This window comes from Heliangelus exortis, chromosome 4 (assembly GCF_036169615.1).
Source record: "Heliangelus exortis chromosome 4, bHelExo1.hap1, whole genome shotgun sequence".
Taxonomy (NCBI): Eukaryota; Metazoa; Chordata; class Aves; order Apodiformes; family Trochilidae; genus Heliangelus; species Heliangelus exortis.
This window is the reverse complement of record NC_092425.1, coordinates 28,982,791-29,003,924: the sequence shown is the minus strand read 5'-3', so window position 1 is coordinate 29,003,924 and position 21,134 is coordinate 28,982,791. Positions and strand designations below refer to the sequence as shown.

The window sequence follows — 21,134 nt, the reverse complement described above, 5'->3', positions numbered from 1 at the left end:
GTATCCTGCCTGACAGATCACCGATCTCGATTTATAGTTACAATATTGCATTCACATGGCTTGCGGTCATACTTGAAACACCGTTCCATTCCTGCTTTGCTTCCTTCATTTCAGAATTCTAAAACAAGTGGACCTCCCAATAGCCTAGCCTTAGGGATGCTGTCTCCTTCCCTGCAGAGGGGCACTCACTCCAAGGATGCTCACTCCATGTCAACACAAGGAGTTCCAGCATGAAGATACAATGTGTAATATATATACGTATATGTATATGCAATATGTATATATATGTAATATGTATATATATATGTTATTTTTTATCAGACAGCCAAGGGGAAAACCCCGTGGAGGCTCCCCTGAGATTTCCGCACTTCTGAAGTAGCATTACGAGCCCGATGGAGAAGATTGTGAATTAGCAACTCAGAGCCGGGGCGGCCCAAGGCAACGGCGCGGTCCGGCAGGCCCCGCACTATCGCAACCATTGAGGCGAGGCCGACATTGGCTCCCGGGCCGCCCCGACAGCAGCAGCCTCCTGAGCCACGGGCAGGAGAGCGACGAGACGAACCCTGACACCTCTAGCACCTCACCGCCACCCCAGCCCTCCCTGGCGAGAAGAGGAAGAGGAAGAAAGGTGGCGGAGCTCTGACATCTTCCTCCGCCGCCAGGGAGGGCTTCCGGGTCGCGGGGCTCCGAGTTCGTGTTTGCCACCTGCAGTGGAAGTGGCGGCTGGGAGCTGCTGGGTGAGGGGAGCGGGGAGAGGCTGCCATGGGGGCTGGGGCTGCCATGGGGTCTGAGGCTGCCGAGCTCCCCTGCGCACAGTGAGGGCGGGAGCCGGGCACAGCGCGATGGCTCTGGCCGGCAGGACGGCGATGCGGTGGGCCCGGCTGCGGAGCCCCTTCCCCGCCGCCGCCCCCCTCTGCCTTACGCCCTGGCTGCCCGCGGGGCCCGGGGCCTGGGAGCGGCTCTACAGCTCCCACGGGCAGGTGAGTCCGCAGGAATGGGGTGCGGGCACGTTTTGCCTGCCCGGGGCTGGGCTGCAGGAGGTCCCTCGTGTAGGAGATGTCCTTCCCCGGCAGCCGCCCGGTCCCGGTGCAGACGTAACCCGCTAACTTAGAAGGGGATTTTGCCGGTCCCTGCCCAGCCGTCTGCAAGGAGCACGGCAATAGCGCTTCCCAGCGGCACTAGCGAGGAACTCCGGGCTTGCTTCTCTGCTTGGCTCGGAGCTGACTTAGCCTGTGTGAGGGTGCTGAGCTTCGTGTATCTAAAATCCGTGACCACAGCTTTTCAGTGAAGTGTAACTGTTCGCTTTTAGGGTTTTCCTGCTGCTGAAAGCAAAGGAGCCGCCCCTCTTCAAAGTGCTTATAACTTGGAATGAGCAGGAGTAACACAAAATAAAGGCTTTCTGTATGTCAACCAAGGGGGTCAGGCTGGTTTTCTGCATATTTTTAATTTCGCCAGCCAAGATAACTATTACCTGTAGATTCCTTTTCCACAAAGTCTGCTTGCTTCTTATGATAAGGTCACTGCTACTTGAGCTGCTAAGTAATGTCACTGTATCCTTATCGTGCTTGTGAAGAGTGATGTCCTTAATGGTCCCCTGAATCCAGTTTTGTAGTTTGGCAAACTTTAAGCTTTTTTTAAAGTTTTCCAGTCCCTCTATTTATAAGAATGTAGTACCTTTCACAGTACTTTTAAACATACTGGTAATTCAGAATAATAAATAAATGTATGCATATGTATGACTAAAATTAAATTCTAGCCTTTGGAACACTGATGACAGTTTAAGTTTTTGTATTGCTATTTAACCTATGCCTCTTCTAGAGAAAAAGTTAATTCTTTTTTTTAAAGTCCAGGTCACGTTGTACATAGAGACTATAACCATGGTTTATGAAAAGAAATTTCTGTTTTTCAGGAAAAAATCGATATGTCAATGTATCCTGTTGAAAGCATTAGAAATTTCAGTATTATAGCTCACGTAGATCATGGCAAAAGTACACTAGCAGATCGGTTGTTGGAAATTACAGGTGAGTGTTCCCATTTTATACTGCCTTTTCATGAAATGTAAGTTTATGTAGCTTTAATATCTAAATCTTGGCTCTTCTAGTGCCAGGTTGCCCGTGCTTTTAGGCTTCCAGTTTTGTCCTGTTGCAGGTGGGAACATTACATACTTTCTTCCAGGTTGAGGTCTGCCTTCAAGTAGGAAGTGTGTAAATTCACTCAAGGAAGTGTATTTTGGAAAGAGACTGGAAAGGAGCGTTCTTCAAGATGCTACTCCTGTCATTCTTGACCAATCATCCATTAGACCAAACCACAACAAGTTTATGATGTTCACTGCCAGTGTTTGGGGTGGACAGAATGGGACTGTTGTAACCTAGGAATTCTGGAGAGAGTAGGTTTCAAAAGTGTTGGTAAAATAGAGAAGAACCTCATCTGCTTGGACTTACATGAAAATAATTGTGTGCTCTTATGTGAGCAAGCCAGAAACAACAGCCTTGCATGGTGGTGGAGCTCACTGGTACTGAAACTGATACCATGCTGCATAGTAAATTTTAGAAATACACAGCCCTATGTTGATTTAGACTTAGTAAAATTGCCACTAGAAATTCAGTGTAAATTCCATGTATTCTCAGCTTCTCTTTTGGCTTGCTTTTCCCTTCACTGTAAGTATGTTGTTTTCATCTTCAGAGGCATTTATTTTGTCCGCATCAGAGTGATCCTTGGACTTCAATGTTTTTATTTTGGTGTTATTGTTGAGGATAAGGAAAACTATCCTCCTTTAAAGTGTGAATGAGTAGCAGAAATGCCAAGGCAATTTTCCATAACTAGAGGTAATTGAACTAAGCTTTTCTTGGAAAAGAGACAGAGGTTGCTTTAGAGGCTTCTCTAAACTTAGCTGTAAAATCGATTGCTCTGTCTCCCAAGAGGAGATTAATTTCAGAGCAGAGCTTATATTAGCTTCTTGGAAATACTCTTTGGAAGAGGAGTGCTCTTCTTCTTTAAGAGCTGAACAAAACAAAACCTGGGAGAGAAGTTTATGATCAAAGTTACTCTTTATGATAGCCTCCTATATGTCACTATGGGCAGTTTTACCTGATCCCTGTGGTACAGTGAAGTTTGAATTCATGTCTATCAAGTCTATAATGCTATTTTCATGCTTGAAATTGTTGCTTTCTAGTGATTGCAGGTGAAGTTTCCTTGAATGTAAAAATTAGTACTAACTGGAATTTTTGCTACTTCTTAGTCTCTTGATTTAGACTTACACAATGTTTTGTATCCTGCTTATTCAGTGAAGAATTTCATATAACTTCATATATAAGAATGTACTTACCAAATGTTAAAGAGTTGAAGCCCAAGTTGTTTTTTTTAAATGAAAATTGAAGTTGAGCTAAATCAGATCAAAAAGCTTCATTTGGAGCAGTCCTGTAATCTCATGATTAATGTCACTTTTAAGAATTACTCACTTTTGAAAGCTAATTTACTAAGTGTGGTAATAAAACTTTTTTTAATCTTAGGAACAATTGCTAAAACTAACCATAATAAACAAGTGCTGGATAAGCTGCAAGTGGAACGTGAAAGAGGAATTACAGTTAAAGCACAGTCTGCATCTCTCTTTTACAATCATGAAGGAGTAAACTACCTCTTAAATCTTATCGACACGCCAGTAAGTTAAGTATAAGCAGTGTTTAAATCATGCAAAGCTAAACGTTTTTATATTTAAAAGTAGAAGATTTCTAGCTGCTTGTGTTTATTCAATTTGTGTTTGGGTTTTTTTGGTAAGATTTGTGAACATCTGTACAAATGAAAACATCATAATATAGAAGTTTTTGCAAAAGATTCTAGAAATACATGAAAATGTAAACATATTTTCTCCACAGGGCCATGTAGATTTCAGCTATGAAGTCTCTCGGTCACTGTCTGCCTGTCAAGGTGTCATACTTGTAGTGGATGCAAATGAGGTAGAGTTCTTAATTCTTACTTTCTACTTAAAATTTCAGCAACATCTTTAAGCAAGCTAGAGAGAACATTAAGTGGGTTGTTTTTGTAATTTTTTCATCGTTGTTTTGTTTCTCATCTCCATAAAAGTGTAAAATTGCAGAAGAATAATGGGAATTTTTGTTTAAAATCTAGGGACAAATACTTCTGTGCTGATAAATAACTGCTGTTCCATGTCATAGCAATAAAAGCACAGGATTCATGAAAAATCAGATAATACTTCTTTACAGTTTATGAACTTTGCAAATAGTAGTCTGGGGAACTTTTAGTTATTGTACTGTTGCCCACAGCACTAACATTTAGTTTCAATGATTATGAACACGTGCTCCTTGCAGCTTGAGGGACTTAAGGAGGCTTTGGTAATAAATAGGTTTTCTAAATATGCTCATGTTTTTATGTTTAATGTGTAGGTAATTTTTAGCCATATTCAGAGGTTAAGTGTTTGTTTGGTATTCTGTATTTGCTTTTCAGTCAGAGTGCTTCTTTTTCACTATAATTTCTAATGAGTCTTTCCCCTGTCAGCCTGAATTCTGGAGGTAACTTTCAAGATTCAGGTCTTGCTCTTTTTTTTTTTTTTCTAAAATAATTGTACTTTGCTTCTTTACATTGCCTAATAAAATAGTCCCATGTGTCCATAGTGAATATCCCAATTTAACTAATTTTCTACTTGATCTGTTGTAAATGAAGGGGAAGACAGCAAGTAGCTTTTTCTGCCCTCTGTAGTCCAATTGTGGTATTATGCTTTATACTCTCATTTATTAGCATCTGTGTATCTTTGCTTTCCTTTTTCTGGTACTTAGATCTAGAAGGTAATCTACCTTTTTTTCTAATCAAATACGATTTTTTGCCATCCTTTTGAAAGAAATGTGGTACAAAATTTACAATTTGGTTTCTTTTTTTGAGAACAACTAAGTTGAAGGTATGTTCCTCCCCTCTGGAGTAACTACAGACCTATTACAATGCTAAACATCCCTTTTTCTCCATCTTAGAACATTTATTATTTTGTTACATTCAAAGGATGTATGTTTTGAAGTGTCTGCTATAATCTTGGCTATTTAGAAACAAATTATATACACAAAAATATGTACTTGTCTTTTCTATTAATAAAAGGATGTAAGTGCTCACACATACAACCTTATTAGTTTGTCTACTATTATTCAGTTATAAGCAATTATAATTAGGAATGTGATTTTCTTTCTCTGCAGTGTGTGTCAACAATAACCTTTACTTATTTTCCACCCCCCAAATGAAGGGGTGGATAGAAGACTGAAGTATCTTACATTGTATAGCATGCCTAAAAAAATAAAAACCTGTCAAAACTCAGGGAGATTCCATGTTAAACTTTTCAATGCTTATTTTCTAGGGTATTCAGGCTCAGACAGTGGCAAACTTCTATCTTGCTTTTGAAGCACAGCTTACAGTAATTCCTGTCATAAATAAGGTATGAAAGTTTCAGAGTTTCCTTTTTAGTAGCTGGGTTGCTTAAAAGTATAGAAGATTGGTAAGAAATGTGTCCTCAAATAGGAGTATATAATATTAAATTCTAGTTATTTTTCATTATTATTTTTAAGACCTTTGTGTATTTGCTTGTGTTTTAATATTTTATAGTAATTGGAAACTATAGTGTTGGATCATACAGCCAATGTGATTGCCTCTATATTTAGCAGTTTGTTTTTTTTCAGATTGACTTGAAGAATGCAGACCCTGAAAGAGTTGAAAAACAAATTGAGAAGCTGTTTGATATCCCTATAAATGAATGTGTAAGGGTAAGTTTTATAACATGGCTGTTTGTATGACTGTATCTACTTTTTAGCTAATGAAAGACGTGTACGTAGTAAATCCACCAGGTGTCACCTGTGTTTGACACACGTATTTCTGTAAAGATTGACTCCTAGAAAACAAGAGTGGAAAACATACGTCTCAGATAAACATTCTAGTATGTCTTGATGAATAGATAGATTTAAAATTATTTCTCATTGTAAATGAGAAATCTCTTTTCATTTTTTCTATAACAGTAATTGCCATTCAGGAGACAAAAAGTTACAAAATAATTAATAGTGAAATAAGCATTTTATACTAATAGCATTCTAAAATGTTGCTTCAGATTGCTTTTATGGCTACTATTATCTGTGACCACCAAAGCTGACTAAGCAAACGTAACACTATTTAATTGATACTGGGTAAGCAGAAGGCATGCATCTTAAAAAATTCTTTTTGGCCTTTTTTTAGATTTCTGCTAAACTAGGAACAAATGTTGAAAAAGTTCTTCAAAAGGTCATTGAGAAGATTCCACCGTAAGTCTGAATTTAATTATGAAACCTTGTATGGTTAATTAGGAAATCATGAGTTGCATTTATACAATAATGGCAGTAGTTTTGCGCTTAATAATAATCTGATTTAAAGTGAATACTTAATAATGTGAGAAAAATCTAATGTCAGATTCAGCTAAGTCAGTTTTAAATTGCAAACAGGAACCAATGACACTTCAGATTTGAGATTCATTTTTTAAAAAATGAATGTGTGAATATCAGAAAAGATTTTCTCCACAGAAAATTTAATTCAGTTTGAAATGAAATATGAAAGGTGAGCCACCAAAGGTGGTGCTTTAATGACTGTTCATATGCGTTGCATGAAGCTCAGTGTCCGAGGATGTTTGCGGTTAGAACTTTGGATTGTTAAAATAGCACTAACTGAAAACTGCTGTATTTATAGTGCTATATCCTAAACCCAATCTTTAAAATAGACTTTTACCTAGGAGCTTGATGGCAAAGCTGCTAAAGGACAGTTTCATTTCAATCACCATATTGCTTTTCATTATTTTCTCCTACTATTAACTAATAATTAACTAGTCCTTCTGTTAGCTAATAATTATAGTTAAAAGAAACCAAAATGAAAATTTGAAATTAGGTTTCCGTGAAATATGACAAAACCAACATATCAGTGGACAGCTTTTTTTTTTTTTAAACCAAGCTGTTGGAATGTAATTGGTCAGTTTTTATTGTCCTCTGTATTATGATATTTTAAGCATCAGTTTCACCTTTTGTCAAATGCACACAATAGATATGCATTTATTTTGTTGTATGTGTACTGCTATTGCATATGGAGGAAATAAAATGCAAAGTTTTGCTTCTAAGTACATAGTGAAACACTAAAATGATGCCTGGTATGAGCTTGCTGAAAATTATTTAATATTTTTATCTATATTAATATGAAGGTTTTGAGACAGGAGTGCTTATTCAATCAATATTGAATAAAAATACAGTGCTTAATTTATTGTTTTAAATTCTTTTGTGGCAGACCCGAATGTAATACTTCTGATCCATTAAAAGCCTTGGTATTTGACTCCACCTTTGACCACTACCGGGGAGTCATAGCTAACATTGCACTTTTTGGTGGGGAAATTCAGAAAGGGCATAAAATTGTGTCTGCACATACAAAGAAAAGATATGAAGTGAATGAAGTTGGAATTCTGACTCCAAATGAACAGCCAACACATAAGCTGTAAGTGGAACAAATCATAAATTGGTGTAAGAAACAAAATCCTGCATTTTTGTTTCGTTTTTGCTTTGAGTGGGAGATGTCTGGGTTTTGGGTTTTTTTGTTTGGTGCTAGGGTTTTTGTGATTACTATTCGTAAAGTAATGCTTAGTGTCAGTCTTTTTCATTTGGGGCATGCTGAGGCAGAAGCTTTTGGGGACTGCTTTTTGGGTACTGCTGGGGGTGGGAGGAAACCATTCTATCATCTAGAGTACATGGAACACCTGGACAGCTACTGTTTTAAGAGTAGCATTTGATATTCTTATTCAGCTGCCCGATTTATTTCTAGGAACTACCTTGTTTGAGAGTGGAAGGGAATGGGGCTTCATCTTAGTTATTGCTGCAGCATGTTTTGAGGGTGGAAAGTTCAAATCCATGAATGCAACAGCTTCCAGAAACTGGCTTCTCATGGCAGCAGTGGGAAGAAAATCAGGTACATAGAATTAGTGGAGAAGCTTTATAATTTTTCATCCACAAATTTTAATGGCTTTCTTGGGAGATTCTCAGTGAGACCAGCTAAATATCTGTGGTGAGTTGCACCCAGCTGGCAACTAAATACCCTACCAGCCACTTGCTCAGTCCCCCAGCCCCAGTGGGATGGGGAAAAGAATGGGAAAAGCCCTGTGGGTAAAGATGAAGATAGATTTGTAACTGAAGGAAAAAGAAAAGAAATAAAACCCATAAGCAGACCAGTGCTATGCTAGTTTATATATCATGGACAAAGACTACACTCCTTGGTTTTTACAGCCAAACATGACATTATATAGTGTGGAATACCCCTTTGGTCACTTCGGGTCCACTTCTGGCTTTGTTACCTCCCAGCCTCCTGCCCACCTTTAGCCTATTTGCTGGAGGGGGTCAGAGTGAAAGAAAACATTCACATTATGCAAGTACTATTCATCAGCAGCTAAAATATTCATGTTATCAACACCATTTTTGTCACAAATCCAAAATGCAATGCCATACAGGGCTGCTGTGGAGAAATAAGCACTTTATCCACCTCAGGTTCCTTTCCTAACAGTATAATGTGCTGATAGAAAGCACTGGGCTTTTGTTGGTCCTACCACTTAGCATATGAAACTTGTTTTGGTGGTAGCTGGGAGCTATTCTGGTTCTCTTAGATCGCTGAACTTTCAAACTGGGAGTAGCACAGAATTCAAAGTCCAGAGCTGTAAATGAACATTATAACTGTAACAGAAATAGAGCTACTTGGATCAGCAGATAGTTTGTCCCTTGAGATAGAGCTCACATCTTGGAGAAGAAACAACCTTAATCTGGTTTTGGCCTGCATGTGAGCTTTTAGGAGGGGTAACTGAATTTCTGACTGAGCTAAGTCAAGTGGGAAAAATCTAGCCATTCTTTGATTGTATTTTATGAAAATAGAGGAAATACTGATAACACATGTCCATATAATGCCATTTTTTATTTAGATATGCTGGACAGGTGGGCTACGTGATTGCTGGAATGAAAGAAGTAACAGAAGCCCAAATAGGAGACACACTGTTCATGTATAATCAGCCAGTTGAGCCTTTGCCTGGCTTCAAGTCAGCGAAGCCAATGGTTTTTGCAGGTAAGGAGTAAACTGATATCAAGTGGAATTACTTCTTTCCAGTAAAAAGAAAGCTTTTAATAGAATATACATGTATGTCAAGAGTTGTGAGGATGAGAATTTTAGCAAATTTATATTGCATAGGAATGTCATTTGACAGGATTAATAATAGTTGCAGACCTGTTGGGAGAGTTTTTGGAAAATAATGGACATGTGAGCAATCCTGACTAGCATTTGCCAGACTGAGCTAAGGGCCTTGAGGCCCAGCTGCAAGGTTATTAAAAGATCAGCTACAGACAAAAGATAAGGGAGTTGGCAGCAGAAAAGAAGATAACAGGATGGGAAAGCATCACATAGACAGTGCATAAACAATTGTATTTAACCAGGTAGATAGTGCCCTGTGGCATATGAAGAATGTGTTGTACCAATCAGCAATATGCTCATATTATGTTATCAGCCTGACTGTGTAGGCGGCAGATGCCCGGACGGTGCCCGCCCCGCCTGTGCCAGCTGGGACTGGCCCAGGCGCGCATGCCCGATTTAGGCAGGGTGTGGTTCCAGCAGGTCCCGAGCCAGGCGGATCGAACTTAGTTCTCTGATACTAATCCGAACCAGCACTAGCTCGACTGACTCTGTTCACGAACTGAGCTTGCGCCCGCAGCGAGATTCCTTTCACGTAACATCTGGTGGAGAATGCGGGCATCAATTTCGGTCTAAACTGTCTCCCTGAGCGTTTCGTCCGAAAGTGACCCTTCTCTACAGACCGTCCGATACCCTGAAAAATTCGGGTAAGAGAAACTCTTTTCTTCTCTTCGACATCGTCATCAGTAAATCCGATGATGGGATCCTATGTAAGCAAACCTACCGGCACCGTCCGGGCATCTGCCGCCTACATGACTGTGTATAAAAGGGCTACTGCTACTCTCAATAAATGGCACTACTTGTATTATATTACTCTGCCTGTTGTCCACTGCGCTCTTCCCGACAAATGGCGCCCGAACAGGGACACTGAACTGCTGGTAGTTGCTTCATGCAAGGGTTTATCTGGACGTCGGGAAACGTGGACGGGAGTTGGCCCTGCCTGGCAATCGCAGCAGGAGCTGGAAGTGAGCTGGCCCCTCAGCCTTGTGAGGTAGGCACTGCAAACCTGAGGGAAATGCAGAGGCGGCAGTTCCGTGACTAGGTAGTATGCTCTCTAAGAAAGGGATTCGTAGTAACTCGAAACAGCTCCATGAGCTGATCAAGTGGGCTAAAGAGAGAGCCATGATCCCCATTGTCAGTATAGCTTTTGAGCTGGAAACGTGGGAAGAAATTGGGAAGTCCCTATGGGATGGAATTAGCAAAGGATCTAAGGAGGCTGGAAATTTAGCCATGTTGTGGAGACTGATTTGAGACACATTAAAAGAAATGAAAAGTGAGAGGGCAGCAGCAGCCTCAGCATTCACTGCCTTAATGCCTGATCTACCAGTACCGACAAATGCTCAAAATATGTTGAACATATTTTCAGTTAGTTGAGACACCTAAAATACTCCCACCAGCACCCGTGGGGACTATACTGATTCAAGCTCAGCCAACTGTGCCATTTGACCCTGTGGTTCCGCCAAGAAGTAAAAATGGAACCGAGAAGCAACACCAAAAGTGACTGAAAACACCACCAGAATCGTTGGAGGACCCAGAGGGAGAGAAGCCAGAGAACACAGGCGAGGAATCTCAGGATGTAGATGCCCCATCTCCCATCTGCAACGGCTCCCGGCCGCTCTGCCGCCGCTGCCTTCCTCTCCACCTCCACCTCCTGATTTATCTTCTCGATCACCGTTGCCATCAGTCTATCCTCCGCTTCCCCTGTCAGCACCGGTAATGCTATAGAGCAACAACCCAAGGAAGAGCTGGGACTTAGAGACAAGCAACTAAGGGAACTGCTGAAAAAACTGAAAGAACTGGAGATCAAGGATGAGTATACCCCTGAAAAAAACCCTGATCAGGGTGAGATTCCTCCAGCATGCACTACTCCCAGCTGTTGGGGCAATGAGCTGTTTCGGTCAGCTTTCCCGCTACCCTCTCATTCCAGCTGTCTTCATCGCTCCTGGGAAGCAACAGCAAGAGGGTCCTCGTTCCGGGCACCGTTTGCTGGGAAGAGCGCGAAAACGGAGACTGCGGCACCCACCAGTATGGTTAAAGCACAGATCCTGGATCTGTTTCGAATTACTCGGAATCCCTCTCTTAGAGAGCATGCTACTTAGTCACGGCACTGCCGCCTCTGCATTTCCCTCAGGTTTGCAGTGGAACCCCCCTCACAGGGCTGAGGGGCCAGCGCACTTCCAGCTCCTACTGCGATCACCAGGCAGGGCCAACTCCCGTCCATGTTTCCCGACGTCCAGATAAACCCTCGCATGAAGCAACTACCAGCAGTTCAGTGTCCCTGTTCGGGCGCCATTTGTCGGGAAGAGCGCAGTGGACAACAGGCAGAGTAATATAATCAAAGTATTGCCGTTTATTGAGAGTAGCAGTAGCCCTTTTATACACAGTCAGGCTGATAACATAATATGAGCATATTGCTGATTGGTACAACACATTTTTCATATGCCACAGTGCACTATCTAACTGGTTAAATACAACTCTTTATGTGTTGTCTATGAGATGCTTTCCCATCCTGTTATTCTTCTTTTCTGCTGCCATCTCCCTTATCTTTTGCCTGTAGCTGATCTTTTAATAACCTTGCAGCTGGGCCTCAAGGCCCTTAGCTCACTCTGGCAAATGCTAAATAGTCAGGATTGCTCACATGTCCATTTTCTTCCAGAAACTCTCCAACAGCTTTAGAAAGAAAGAAATTCTGTAAATCACTTTCTAGACTCAAGAGAGAATGTGTAAACTCACTTGAATTGTCTCATGGAGAGTAGGTGGTCTGTCAATGGATGTGGAAAAGTGTAATCCTGTAAATGAGTTTTTCTTGTATGCATGTGAGTTGCTTCTTCGTGTAGAACATTTAACATTTGCTGAATATGTGTTGATGTGAAAAGTCTTACAGTAGAAAAAGTGACTCAGGTAGTAATTATACTGCGCTTATTATTAGTTTCAAAAATTTGCAGCTTTCCTATATATGACACTTTATGTGACACTTTTTTTTTTTTGCTCTTCACTTTTACTTTGAAGGGACATCACAGTGAAATTGCCTGCTTACTCATTTATTGTTAAGCTGTATGTTTACACTTTGCCCTGCAAAACAGTGCTTGTATGTCATTGTAAATCTTCTGCAACTGCCAAGGAGTAGTACAGTATCCCCACCATTATGTCTTGAATTTTAATTCCTCTTTTTCTGAGGTAATCTAAAACTTCATTCTGTTTTAAGATTTTTCAGGGTACAAAAATATAAATCTTTTTATTCTTTGTTTCACTTTGAAGTTGGAACAGTAAGTATATTTCTGATTTCATTAACTATTTTCACTTCAAGAGGCATGTTTGAAAGCTCAGACACTAGCTAAAACTGTCTATCACATCAGTTCTTTCTAATATGTTTTGACAGGAATGTATCCTATAGATCAAACAGAATATAATAATCTCAAAAGTGCTTTGGAAAGGCTGACACTGAATGACTCCAGTGTAACTGTTCATCGTGACAGCAGCCTTGCCTTAGGAGCTGGATGGAGGTGAGGCTTTTTGTACTGCTTTCATTTTTGGAATGGCTTGTAAACTGAGAATGCAAGTTTAGGTCAACCGAAGTTTGAATTAAAACTAATTCAAGATTAGGAGCTTTAATTTAAATAAATGATAGGTAAAGATCAAAATAATTTGATTTTCTTATGTTCTGTATGTGTGCCCAGGATGCAGTTGGTTGTGATCAATAGTTTCTGTTCTCAAAGACTCTTTGTTCTCTTTGGATCATTTGGTCTTCTGGAGATTTGTTTCCTGTGCCTGATAATGCCAGACTAGCAATGTAAACAAGCTGGAGGGGGAAAAGAAAACCCACTGAAAATTTCCAGGAGGTATACAAATACTTTCACCAACAAGATGTTTTTTCCCAGGTTGGGTTTCCTTGGTCTCTTACATATGGAAGTTTTTATTCAACGTTTGGAGCAAGAGTATAACATGTCTGTTATTTTGACTGCACCCACGGTTCCATATAAAGCTGTTCTTTCCTCAGCAAAGTTGATAAAGGTATGCCAAATTTATTACAGCTTTATGTAATTAGCACTCATATAGTAAACATTTTTTTTTCCTAAATTAGACTAGACCTTTATTTTATGGTAAACATTAGAAACACAAATACTTAATTTGAAATATTTTTAATGGATTTTTAATAAGAATGTTAACTTCCCTTTCCCCTTCCACTTCAAGCACTCTTTTTACGCCTTATACCTGCCCTTGAAAATGTGAAAAAAAAAAAAAGACAATCCTTGCTATATTCCTTTAAGTTCATTAGGAAAAAAAAAATAGATGTCAAGTTAATTGAACTGCATGCACTTTACCAGTTGATGGGAGGCTGCAAATAGGCTGGCTTGTTGTTATCCAACAGGTACCTCTAAACAGTCCAGAGAGCCTGTAAATTCTAAACACCTTGTATAAAAAAGATTGCTGTACTTGCAAGGTGTAAGACCATTTTTCTTTCCAGTTACTTTATTTCTTGCTTAGGCAGTGTAACTGGTATGCATGAAGTATTTGACACTTTTGGTGCATAAGTGGTTCTGGACTGTGGATGTGGGACCTTGTTTTCAAACAGTACTGGATGTTAGGTCATTGCTCAAGAACACTGTCTTGTCACTGGACATGATATTATCACTTGCTTTGTGCATGGGAAGGTTCTGTGTACCTAAGAACCATGACCTTCCTTCTATTTTTGCTTCAGAAGGGTAACTCCATCCCCTCTCAAGATGTTTGACTACATGAAATAGGTAATGAAAGTACTTGCACAGGAATCAAAACCTTAATTTCTAAGCCCACTTCAGCCTATAAGGGAGCCTGAACCCAAGTTCCACTTGGAGAAGAATGTTCCCCTCACCAAACTGCAGAATACTTGGAGCAGGTCTTTTGGTGCTCCTGCACCTTGCACATTTGTTACAGGATCAGGATGGAGTAAGAGGGAGAGATGGAAAGATGGACAAGAAAGGCTTTTTTGTTTCTATGGATAACCTTAGGTTGTAGTCTTAGTTCTAATCAATTCTTTTTAAAATGCAAAGAGTAAATCTCTTAAAAAAACATTTTCTTGGTGAAAGTAATTCCTATCATGTTTCCATATAATAATATTTAAAGATAGGATGATCAGGTGTAAAAGTCTGGTGTAAAAGTCTGTTCTAAAATTGTGCTTGCTATAAATTCAGGTTGCATAGTTGACAAATGTTTACAAGCAATTGAAACATTTTGCATTTTTTTGCTATTTTTTACTCCTTTGATATTCAGTCTAATTACTTGTAAAATTACAGTATCTGTTTTATTTGTTTGTTTCCAGGAATATGGTAAATCAGAGATCACTATTATCAACCCTGCTCAGTTTCCTGATAAACTTTCAGTATCTGAATATTTAGAACCAACTGTTCTTGGTACTATTGTAACACCTCATGAACACATTGGGAAAATAATTGCTTTGTGTCAGGTCAGTGTATAGTTCTAGTTTTGTCATTTGCATTTTTAAGCTCTTCATAGTGAGATATGATATTAGTACTTAAACAGTATCTTTGACAGTTATTATTAAAATTATTTCCTTCACAGTTTTAACTTATGTGTAAAATAACTCCTGAACTACCAATCCACATAGTGAAAGTTAGTGATACAGCTCAGTGACAATAAGGTCAAGCACCCACATGAGATAAATTCATAGCTATCTCTGTTTTCCTGAAAGACTGGAATCTGCAGCAAGGAAATAAGAGCTGTTGTGTTTTTTAAGTATATTAATGGAACTCAGATTTCTGTCAGCACTTTACTGAGGCTTCATATATGTTCTCAGATGGCCAAAAACACTTCCCCAAGTATATTTGTAATACTTTTAACTAAAAATGTTTTAACTGCTATGCATATTGTCTTCATATAAATCCTTTACAATATTTTTCTTCGCTTCTAACATTTTGAAATGCATAATGCAAAACAGTACAGTACTTGTATGTCAGTGCAGTGAAGTATAAGATCTGTTAAAAAGAATTTCTGAAATAACTAAGAACACCATCCTGGGAGGAAAGAACAAAGAAATTTCCTGGCAGGAATTTCAGTGAGATTTTATGAACAAATAAATATACCTTTCAAAGAAAGCAGTAAGCAGAAGCTGGGAAGGATTTCAGAAATTCAGCTCCTACAGACAAATTAGAGCCAAAATAGGACTTGAAACATTTGCCCAGTTAAGTTACAAATCCCTTCATTTAAGCTGCAGTTTGTTCTGGGACTTCAGCAAACTATCAATAAGTTACTTTGGGGCTTGAGAGTATGAGCGTTCTCTTGTTTAACTGCATTCCTGTTTATTTTAATTTGCTTTGTACTTACTTGTAGAGAACTTCTTTCAAGGGGAACTGAAACAATATTTTTATATCTAGGATCGTAGGGCAGTCCAGAAGGATATGCTGTACATTGATGAACAAAGGATTATGATGAAATACCTCTTTCCACTCAATGAAATTGTGGTGGATTTTTACGATACTCTTAAGTCTCTGTCTTCTGGTTATGCAAGGTAACTACATCCTCTGTACCCCGTCCCTGCTCCCCCCACCCTGGACCCTGAGGAGGGGGTTACAAAAGTTGATTAGAGGAGAAGATAAGGAAAGGGCTTTAAGGAGATTTTTAATTTTTTCTCAGCATCTAGCTCTCCAATGACATAAAAACCAATCAATCAAGAAGCTATCTCAATTGCAGAATTATGCTGGGTTTCCATTGATTCAAGTGTGATTGCAAAAATGTTGCATTGATTTATTTCTTGATTTTTATTTCCTAATTGATTCCCTAATGTTGCTTGTGTATTTAATTGTGTTAGTAATCATAGTTCTGCTGCATGAATATATTCACAATGTTTATCTAAGCCAAATAAGATAGAAGTACTTTTACAAAGTATTTTTTCCATCTTTGCTCTGATATTTCAGATCTGCCCAGATGAGTGATATTAGCATTCTCTCTCTATATATAAATAATTTTTGTAAACTGACAAACAGACAAGGCCCATACAGACCAAGGGAGAAAAAGGGTTTGGAAATGAAGAGAAAAATTTGGTTGTCAGAGAGAATGATAATAGGGGTCATATTAAAAAATCTGCAAAATGAGGGTGAAAAGAAAACAATCCAGTGTTAGTGTTTTGCTTTAGTGACACCAAGTATGTTTTCTGTTCAAAACCTGTGTTGAAGGATTCTGTTTCCTGGAGCTTTAAGGAACTCCAACTGATAGAAAAGGAGTGTTTGAATAAACTCTTCAAAAACTGCACTAAGACTTTACCTTGCTAGTTTACTTAGTAGCTGAAGACAGGACAATGTTTTCTGCTGCCTAGAAATGAGATTTATCTACAGGGTATTTCTAGTCCAGTCTTGCATAAGGGAGACATACTGAGAGACTATTCAAAAGTCTGTTCCTATTTTAATAAAAATTTTAAATTTTTATTAAGAAATATGTCCAAAACTTGAAATTTTATGGAACAAAGAATACAGAATGTAACTTTTAAAAAATCATCATTAACTTTTGAACTCCTTTTGTTTAGTTTTGATTATGAAGATGCAGGATACCAGGCAGCAGACCTTATCAAAATGGATATTCTTCTAAATGGAAATCCAGTTGAAGAACTGGCAACAATCATACACAGGTAGGTTGACTGGATTATCTATTCTGAATAATTAAGACTTCCTCTTAATGCACAATGGAAAAAAATACATATGTACTGCTTATATATGGCAATTTTGTTTGAAGAGCACATTGAGAATTTCCCCAGATCACCATTTCTGTAGATGATTTGTAAATAGAGAGGCATTTAAGTCCTAGATATATTTTTGTGGTAATGCCAGGCAAGAAGAAGGAAATGCAAAATGTCAATCTTTTAAGAAGTTGGAGAAATTTAAATACAGACCAGAATTGGAGATGCCAGATGAATCATTCATAGCACATACTATTTACTACTGAAAAAGAATTATTTTATTGATCCCGAGATCAACTTTTTTAGGGTTTTGTTTTGGTATTGTCCTTTTTAAAAGACTAACTTGTAGTTATTAAAAAATTCCATATTTATGTAGTTTTTTATGTAACTGAAATCCTTGGAATTCCCTGACTTCAGAAGATCGATGTAGGAAAATGAAATCCCTATTTCATTCATAAAGAGCATAGGGCTGGAGTGAAATAAATGGTGTATACATTTTCTACAGTCTGTTTTTCATAAATACGTGGTCTTCAGCAATTCCTCTGCAGCTCTTACTTTGAAAAGATACAAAATGGAGTAGTCAACCTCTCAAAAATCTGTTACTGCTTTAATGTGTTTCTTCATCAGTTCAGCTTGCACCTGTGAACTGTTTTATTGACTAAAACCAATTGCCTTTATTTCAGTTTTAGATTACAGATTTTTCTTTTAATTGTACACAGCTTTCATTCTGCTTCTGCTTCAGTTATTCTCTGAGTTCTCTCACTGTAAAGAGACTACATCTGCCTGTACAAAAATAATTACGCGGAGTTATTTTTAATATCTGGTGAATATTGAATATATCGGATATTTTTTAATTAGCAGGTGACAAGAGAACATTAAATCCTTTTTTTCCTGCTATGAAAAACAGATGTTTAGAAATATTTCTGTATTACGGAGGTCTTTTTGACCATTTGGGCCTACAATCAATGAAAATCCTCATTGACCTACTTTAAAATTACATTTGTAGCTGTGACAGTACTCAAACTGGCTTCAGTACCATAATTAGGGTATTTAATATAAGTATTTTAAATTTACTTGAAGTCTGTCTGTTACTACAATCTTAACACAATTGTATGAAACAGGTGACATGCAGGGACCACTCATAAGATGTAAAACAAAGATCCAATCAGCTTATCTTTTGCTTTAAAAGAGGAAAACCTCTACTAAAAGCCTTTTATCAAACAGTTTATGGATATGTTTTTGATGTTGCAGTATTCTTTCTGAAAATAGTAGTGACTTTCTCTTTCAGTGATAAGGCTTATGCTACTGGTAAATTCCTGTGTGAACGTTTAAAAGATGCTATACCTAGACAGTTGTTTGAAATAGCCATCCAAGCTGCTATTGGCAAGAAAATCATTGCAAGAGAAACGTAAGTGAATCCCTTCTGTTTCTCTACTTTTTTTCCCTTATTTTAAGATACTTAAAATGTGGACTTTTAATGTCTTACCTAATTAGATTAATATATTACAGCACTTTCATTTTACTTTAAAATCATTTTACCTTGTATATGCTACTCTTGAATAACACAAAAAAAAAAAAGAATTTTAAAAGTGTGACTATGTTGAAAGACTTTGTATAGATTTAATTAGTATTATATTTAGTGGGGAGAGTATAACTTGCAACACCCATGTGTTCACTTCCTCTTTGGCAGTGGAAAGTTTCTTACTACTGAAAAAAATTAGCTAGTTGTGGAATAGTTTAATTTCTGCAAGAGTCAGCAAAAAAAGAACTGAACTGTGCTGTTCCAAAGGAAATGTGTTGCAAACTGGACACAAAACTATTTCTTAGCAGCAATCACTTTTTCTAGATATAACTGTTTCAATGATGTTCTCGTCACATTTTTGCCATTGCTATTTAAATAGGATTTAAATTGTGGTAAAAGAATTAAAGGTAGGGATCCAGGCAAGGGAGCTGTAGGAATTTGTGTGTACAAATCTGTATATACACCTATGTAACACTTAACTGTGAGTCACAGAAGAAATCCTAGATAAAAAGGAACAATTGTCATTTTTTATGTACGTACACACCCAAAGAGATATTCCTGTAATTGAGAAATGTGAATTGGGTCTTTCTGGGGGAAGTTTAGGTTAAATATAAGGAAAACATTTTTCACCCAGAGGGTGGCTGAGCAGTGGAACAGTCTCCCCAGGGAAGTAGTGATGGCACCAACCCTGCCTGAGTTCAAGAAGCGTTTGGATGATGCTCTCAGGCACGTGGTGTGATTCTTGGGGTGCCCCACACAAGGACAGGGGTTGAACCTGATGATCCTGATGGATCCCTTCCAGCTTGGCAGATTCTGTGATTGTATGATTCTGTTTAGAATTTCATCTTCTGCATAGAAATTACGAGAATGTTATGATTCCAGAGCATCTTACAAAACTAGTAAAAGCATTTTGACAACTCAGTATTTAGTGCCTTGAATACAGATGTTCCAGTGTATTAATGTATATGTTACTTTATTTTACAGGCTGAAAGCATACAGAAAAAATGTTGTGGCAAAATGTGTAGGTGTTTTTTTGGTTTCTTTGTTTTTTTTGTTCATTTATTGATGTTTCTGGTGTATGTAAACGTAAGTCTTGCTAATCTAATAGTCCTCTCTTTAAAAAACCCACAAGGACATGTTCTGCTTGTCCTCCTAAGTGTCAGTGGAAAAACAGAATATATTTTAAGCTTTTATTTTTAAAATTCAACTCACGTAATCTCTAGTTGCAGTAAGACTGGATCAGAAAGAGTAGTGGCTTTTTCAAAATTACACTTAAGAGTGAACTCAACAGTGTCTTTGTTTATTCCCTGTCTCATCTGTTTTTTAATAGACATACATAAAATGTGTGTGTGTATACACACATATAAGCATGAATTTTTGTTTCCTAAGTTGACTTATACTTAGGTTTTCAGTATACATCATGATAAGGCTGTAAATATGCAGTACTTGCTTATCAATGAAACTGGACAAAGCCCTAGCAAAAATGATGCCTCTTAATTATCTTGTGTTTTGCTCTCTGAAGCAGACCTCTTGGAAAAAATTGAACAAGTGTCCCTTTCTCACAACTATTACAGAATTCTTCTGCTAGGCACTTAGATAGGATGTTTGTTCAAGATTGTATAAAGGTTCAGTTCATTTGTCCAGACACAAGTGCCTCATGCCAGCCAAGGTGCCCACGTATCTGAGCTGGCATCCTGCTGATGTTCCAAAGGGATTTGGATATCTTACAGGTTGTGTCTGATGTCAGCCAGGCTTACATGAATGTATATATTCAGGTAACTGAATTCAACCCTCAGCTGTCTAAATGAATATGCTTACTTGCTCCCTCGTGGTCTTATGGGATCACTATTTGTAGTATAAAACAATATTCAGTTATAACATAGCTATGGCTTTAAGCCTTTCTGGTTTTAAGCCCTTGAGCCTAGCTGGTGTTGCTGATGTGTACTGTAGTTGCATTAACCTTACTAAAATATTTTTCTTGTTCATACACAGTATGGTGGAGACATTACAAGAAGAATGAAGCTTTTGAAGAGGCAAGCAGAAGGGAAGAAGCTGATGAGAAAAATTGGCAATGTGGAAGTACCAAGAGATGCCTTTATCCGTGTCTTAAAGAGACAAAGTGACAAATAGAGATCAGGGAGGTGCAGCCAGTTTTTCTCACAAGTTTTTGGAGACAGCTGTATAATGAGCTAATATATAATTTATCACTGTGAGAGTGAACATACTTGACATTGAATGGTGTAAATGAAATATATGTGGGAACATAAATTGAAAGGACTATGTCTTTAAAATGTACAAATACTTTTGTAGATTATTATGAAATTAAAGTTACTTGACTGAATCTGAAATTTTTCATTCTGAAAGTTTTCATTTTATTGTCTTTCATTGAATTTAATTCTTTTCATATGTTTAACACTTAAAATCTAATATAATTGTTTTATTTTTGCATTGCAAATCTTTGTATGAAAGAAAAGGAAAAATGTGGCAAGTTGATAAAAATAGTTGAAAGGTCTGTATAGACAAACAAAGCTGTGCTTTGGATTTGTGTTATGTTTTTTTAAGATTTGAACGGTTGCCACAAAACTACCAAGGTACTTCCTATTTCACTTTCTAAAGTTGCTGCTGTCAGGAAGTCCCTCTGATATTGGGAAACCACATCAGGAAAAACTAATCATGACTTTTTTTAATGTTGCACACTGTTTATTGCAATGTGTGTTGTCAACTTACCAT

At 38.1% G+C, this 21,134-nt stretch overlaps 1 protein-coding gene and 1 long non-coding RNA gene across 3 annotated transcripts; one reads left to right on the top strand and one right to left on the bottom strand.

Moving 5' to 3' along the window:
• Positions 1–674: 674 nt before the first annotated feature.
• On the top strand, positions 675–20,752 carry GUF1 (GTP binding elongation factor GUF1). Of its 2 annotated transcripts, XM_071743630.1 has the most exons (17): positions 675–980; positions 1,910–2,021; positions 3,510–3,658; positions 3,873–3,953; positions 5,354–5,431; positions 5,673–5,756; positions 6,220–6,284; positions 7,288–7,491; positions 8,957–9,096; positions 12,596–12,719; positions 13,095–13,227; positions 14,516–14,659; positions 15,588–15,721; positions 16,733–16,834; positions 18,171–18,290; positions 19,389–19,425; positions 20,397–20,752. In XM_071743630.1, the coding sequence occupies exons 1-17, from the start codon at positions 843–845 to the stop codon at positions 20,532–20,534; spliced, it is 1,983 nt and encodes a 660-aa protein (XP_071599731.1). In that variant the 5' UTR covers positions 675–842; the 3' UTR covers positions 20,535–20,752. The 2 variants fall into 2 exon arrangements, with proteins under 2 accessions (XP_071599731.1, XP_071599732.1); XM_071743631.1 differs by lacking the exons at positions 675–980; positions 1,910–2,021; positions 3,510–3,658; ... (3 more) ...; positions 6,220–6,284; positions 7,288–7,491 and adding an exon at positions 7,819–7,959.
• Positions 9,257–10,864, bottom strand: LOC139796055 (uncharacterized). Its single transcript, XR_011725811.1, has 2 exons — positions 9,969–10,864; positions 9,257–9,533 (listed from the first exon to the last, which is right to left on the bottom strand). It is a non-coding gene; the product is annotated as an uncharacterized lncRNA (long non-coding RNA).
• Positions 20,753–21,134: the final 382 nt, after the last annotated feature.

Excerpts from the sequence above, each read along its gene's own strand:
- GUF1 (XM_071743630.1), top strand. The coding sequence starts at position 843 with ATGGCTCTGGCCGGCAGGACGGCGATGCGGTGGGCCCGGCTGCGGAGC. Across the intron at positions 13,228-14,515 it reads CCTCAGCAAAGTTGATAAAG|GAATATGGTAAATCAGAGAT; the intron begins GTATGCCAAATT and ends GTTTGTTTCCAG. Across the intron at positions 15,722-16,732 it reads CTGTCTTCTGGTTATGCAAG|TTTTGATTATGAAGATGCAG; the intron begins GTAACTACATCC and ends CCTTTTGTTTAG.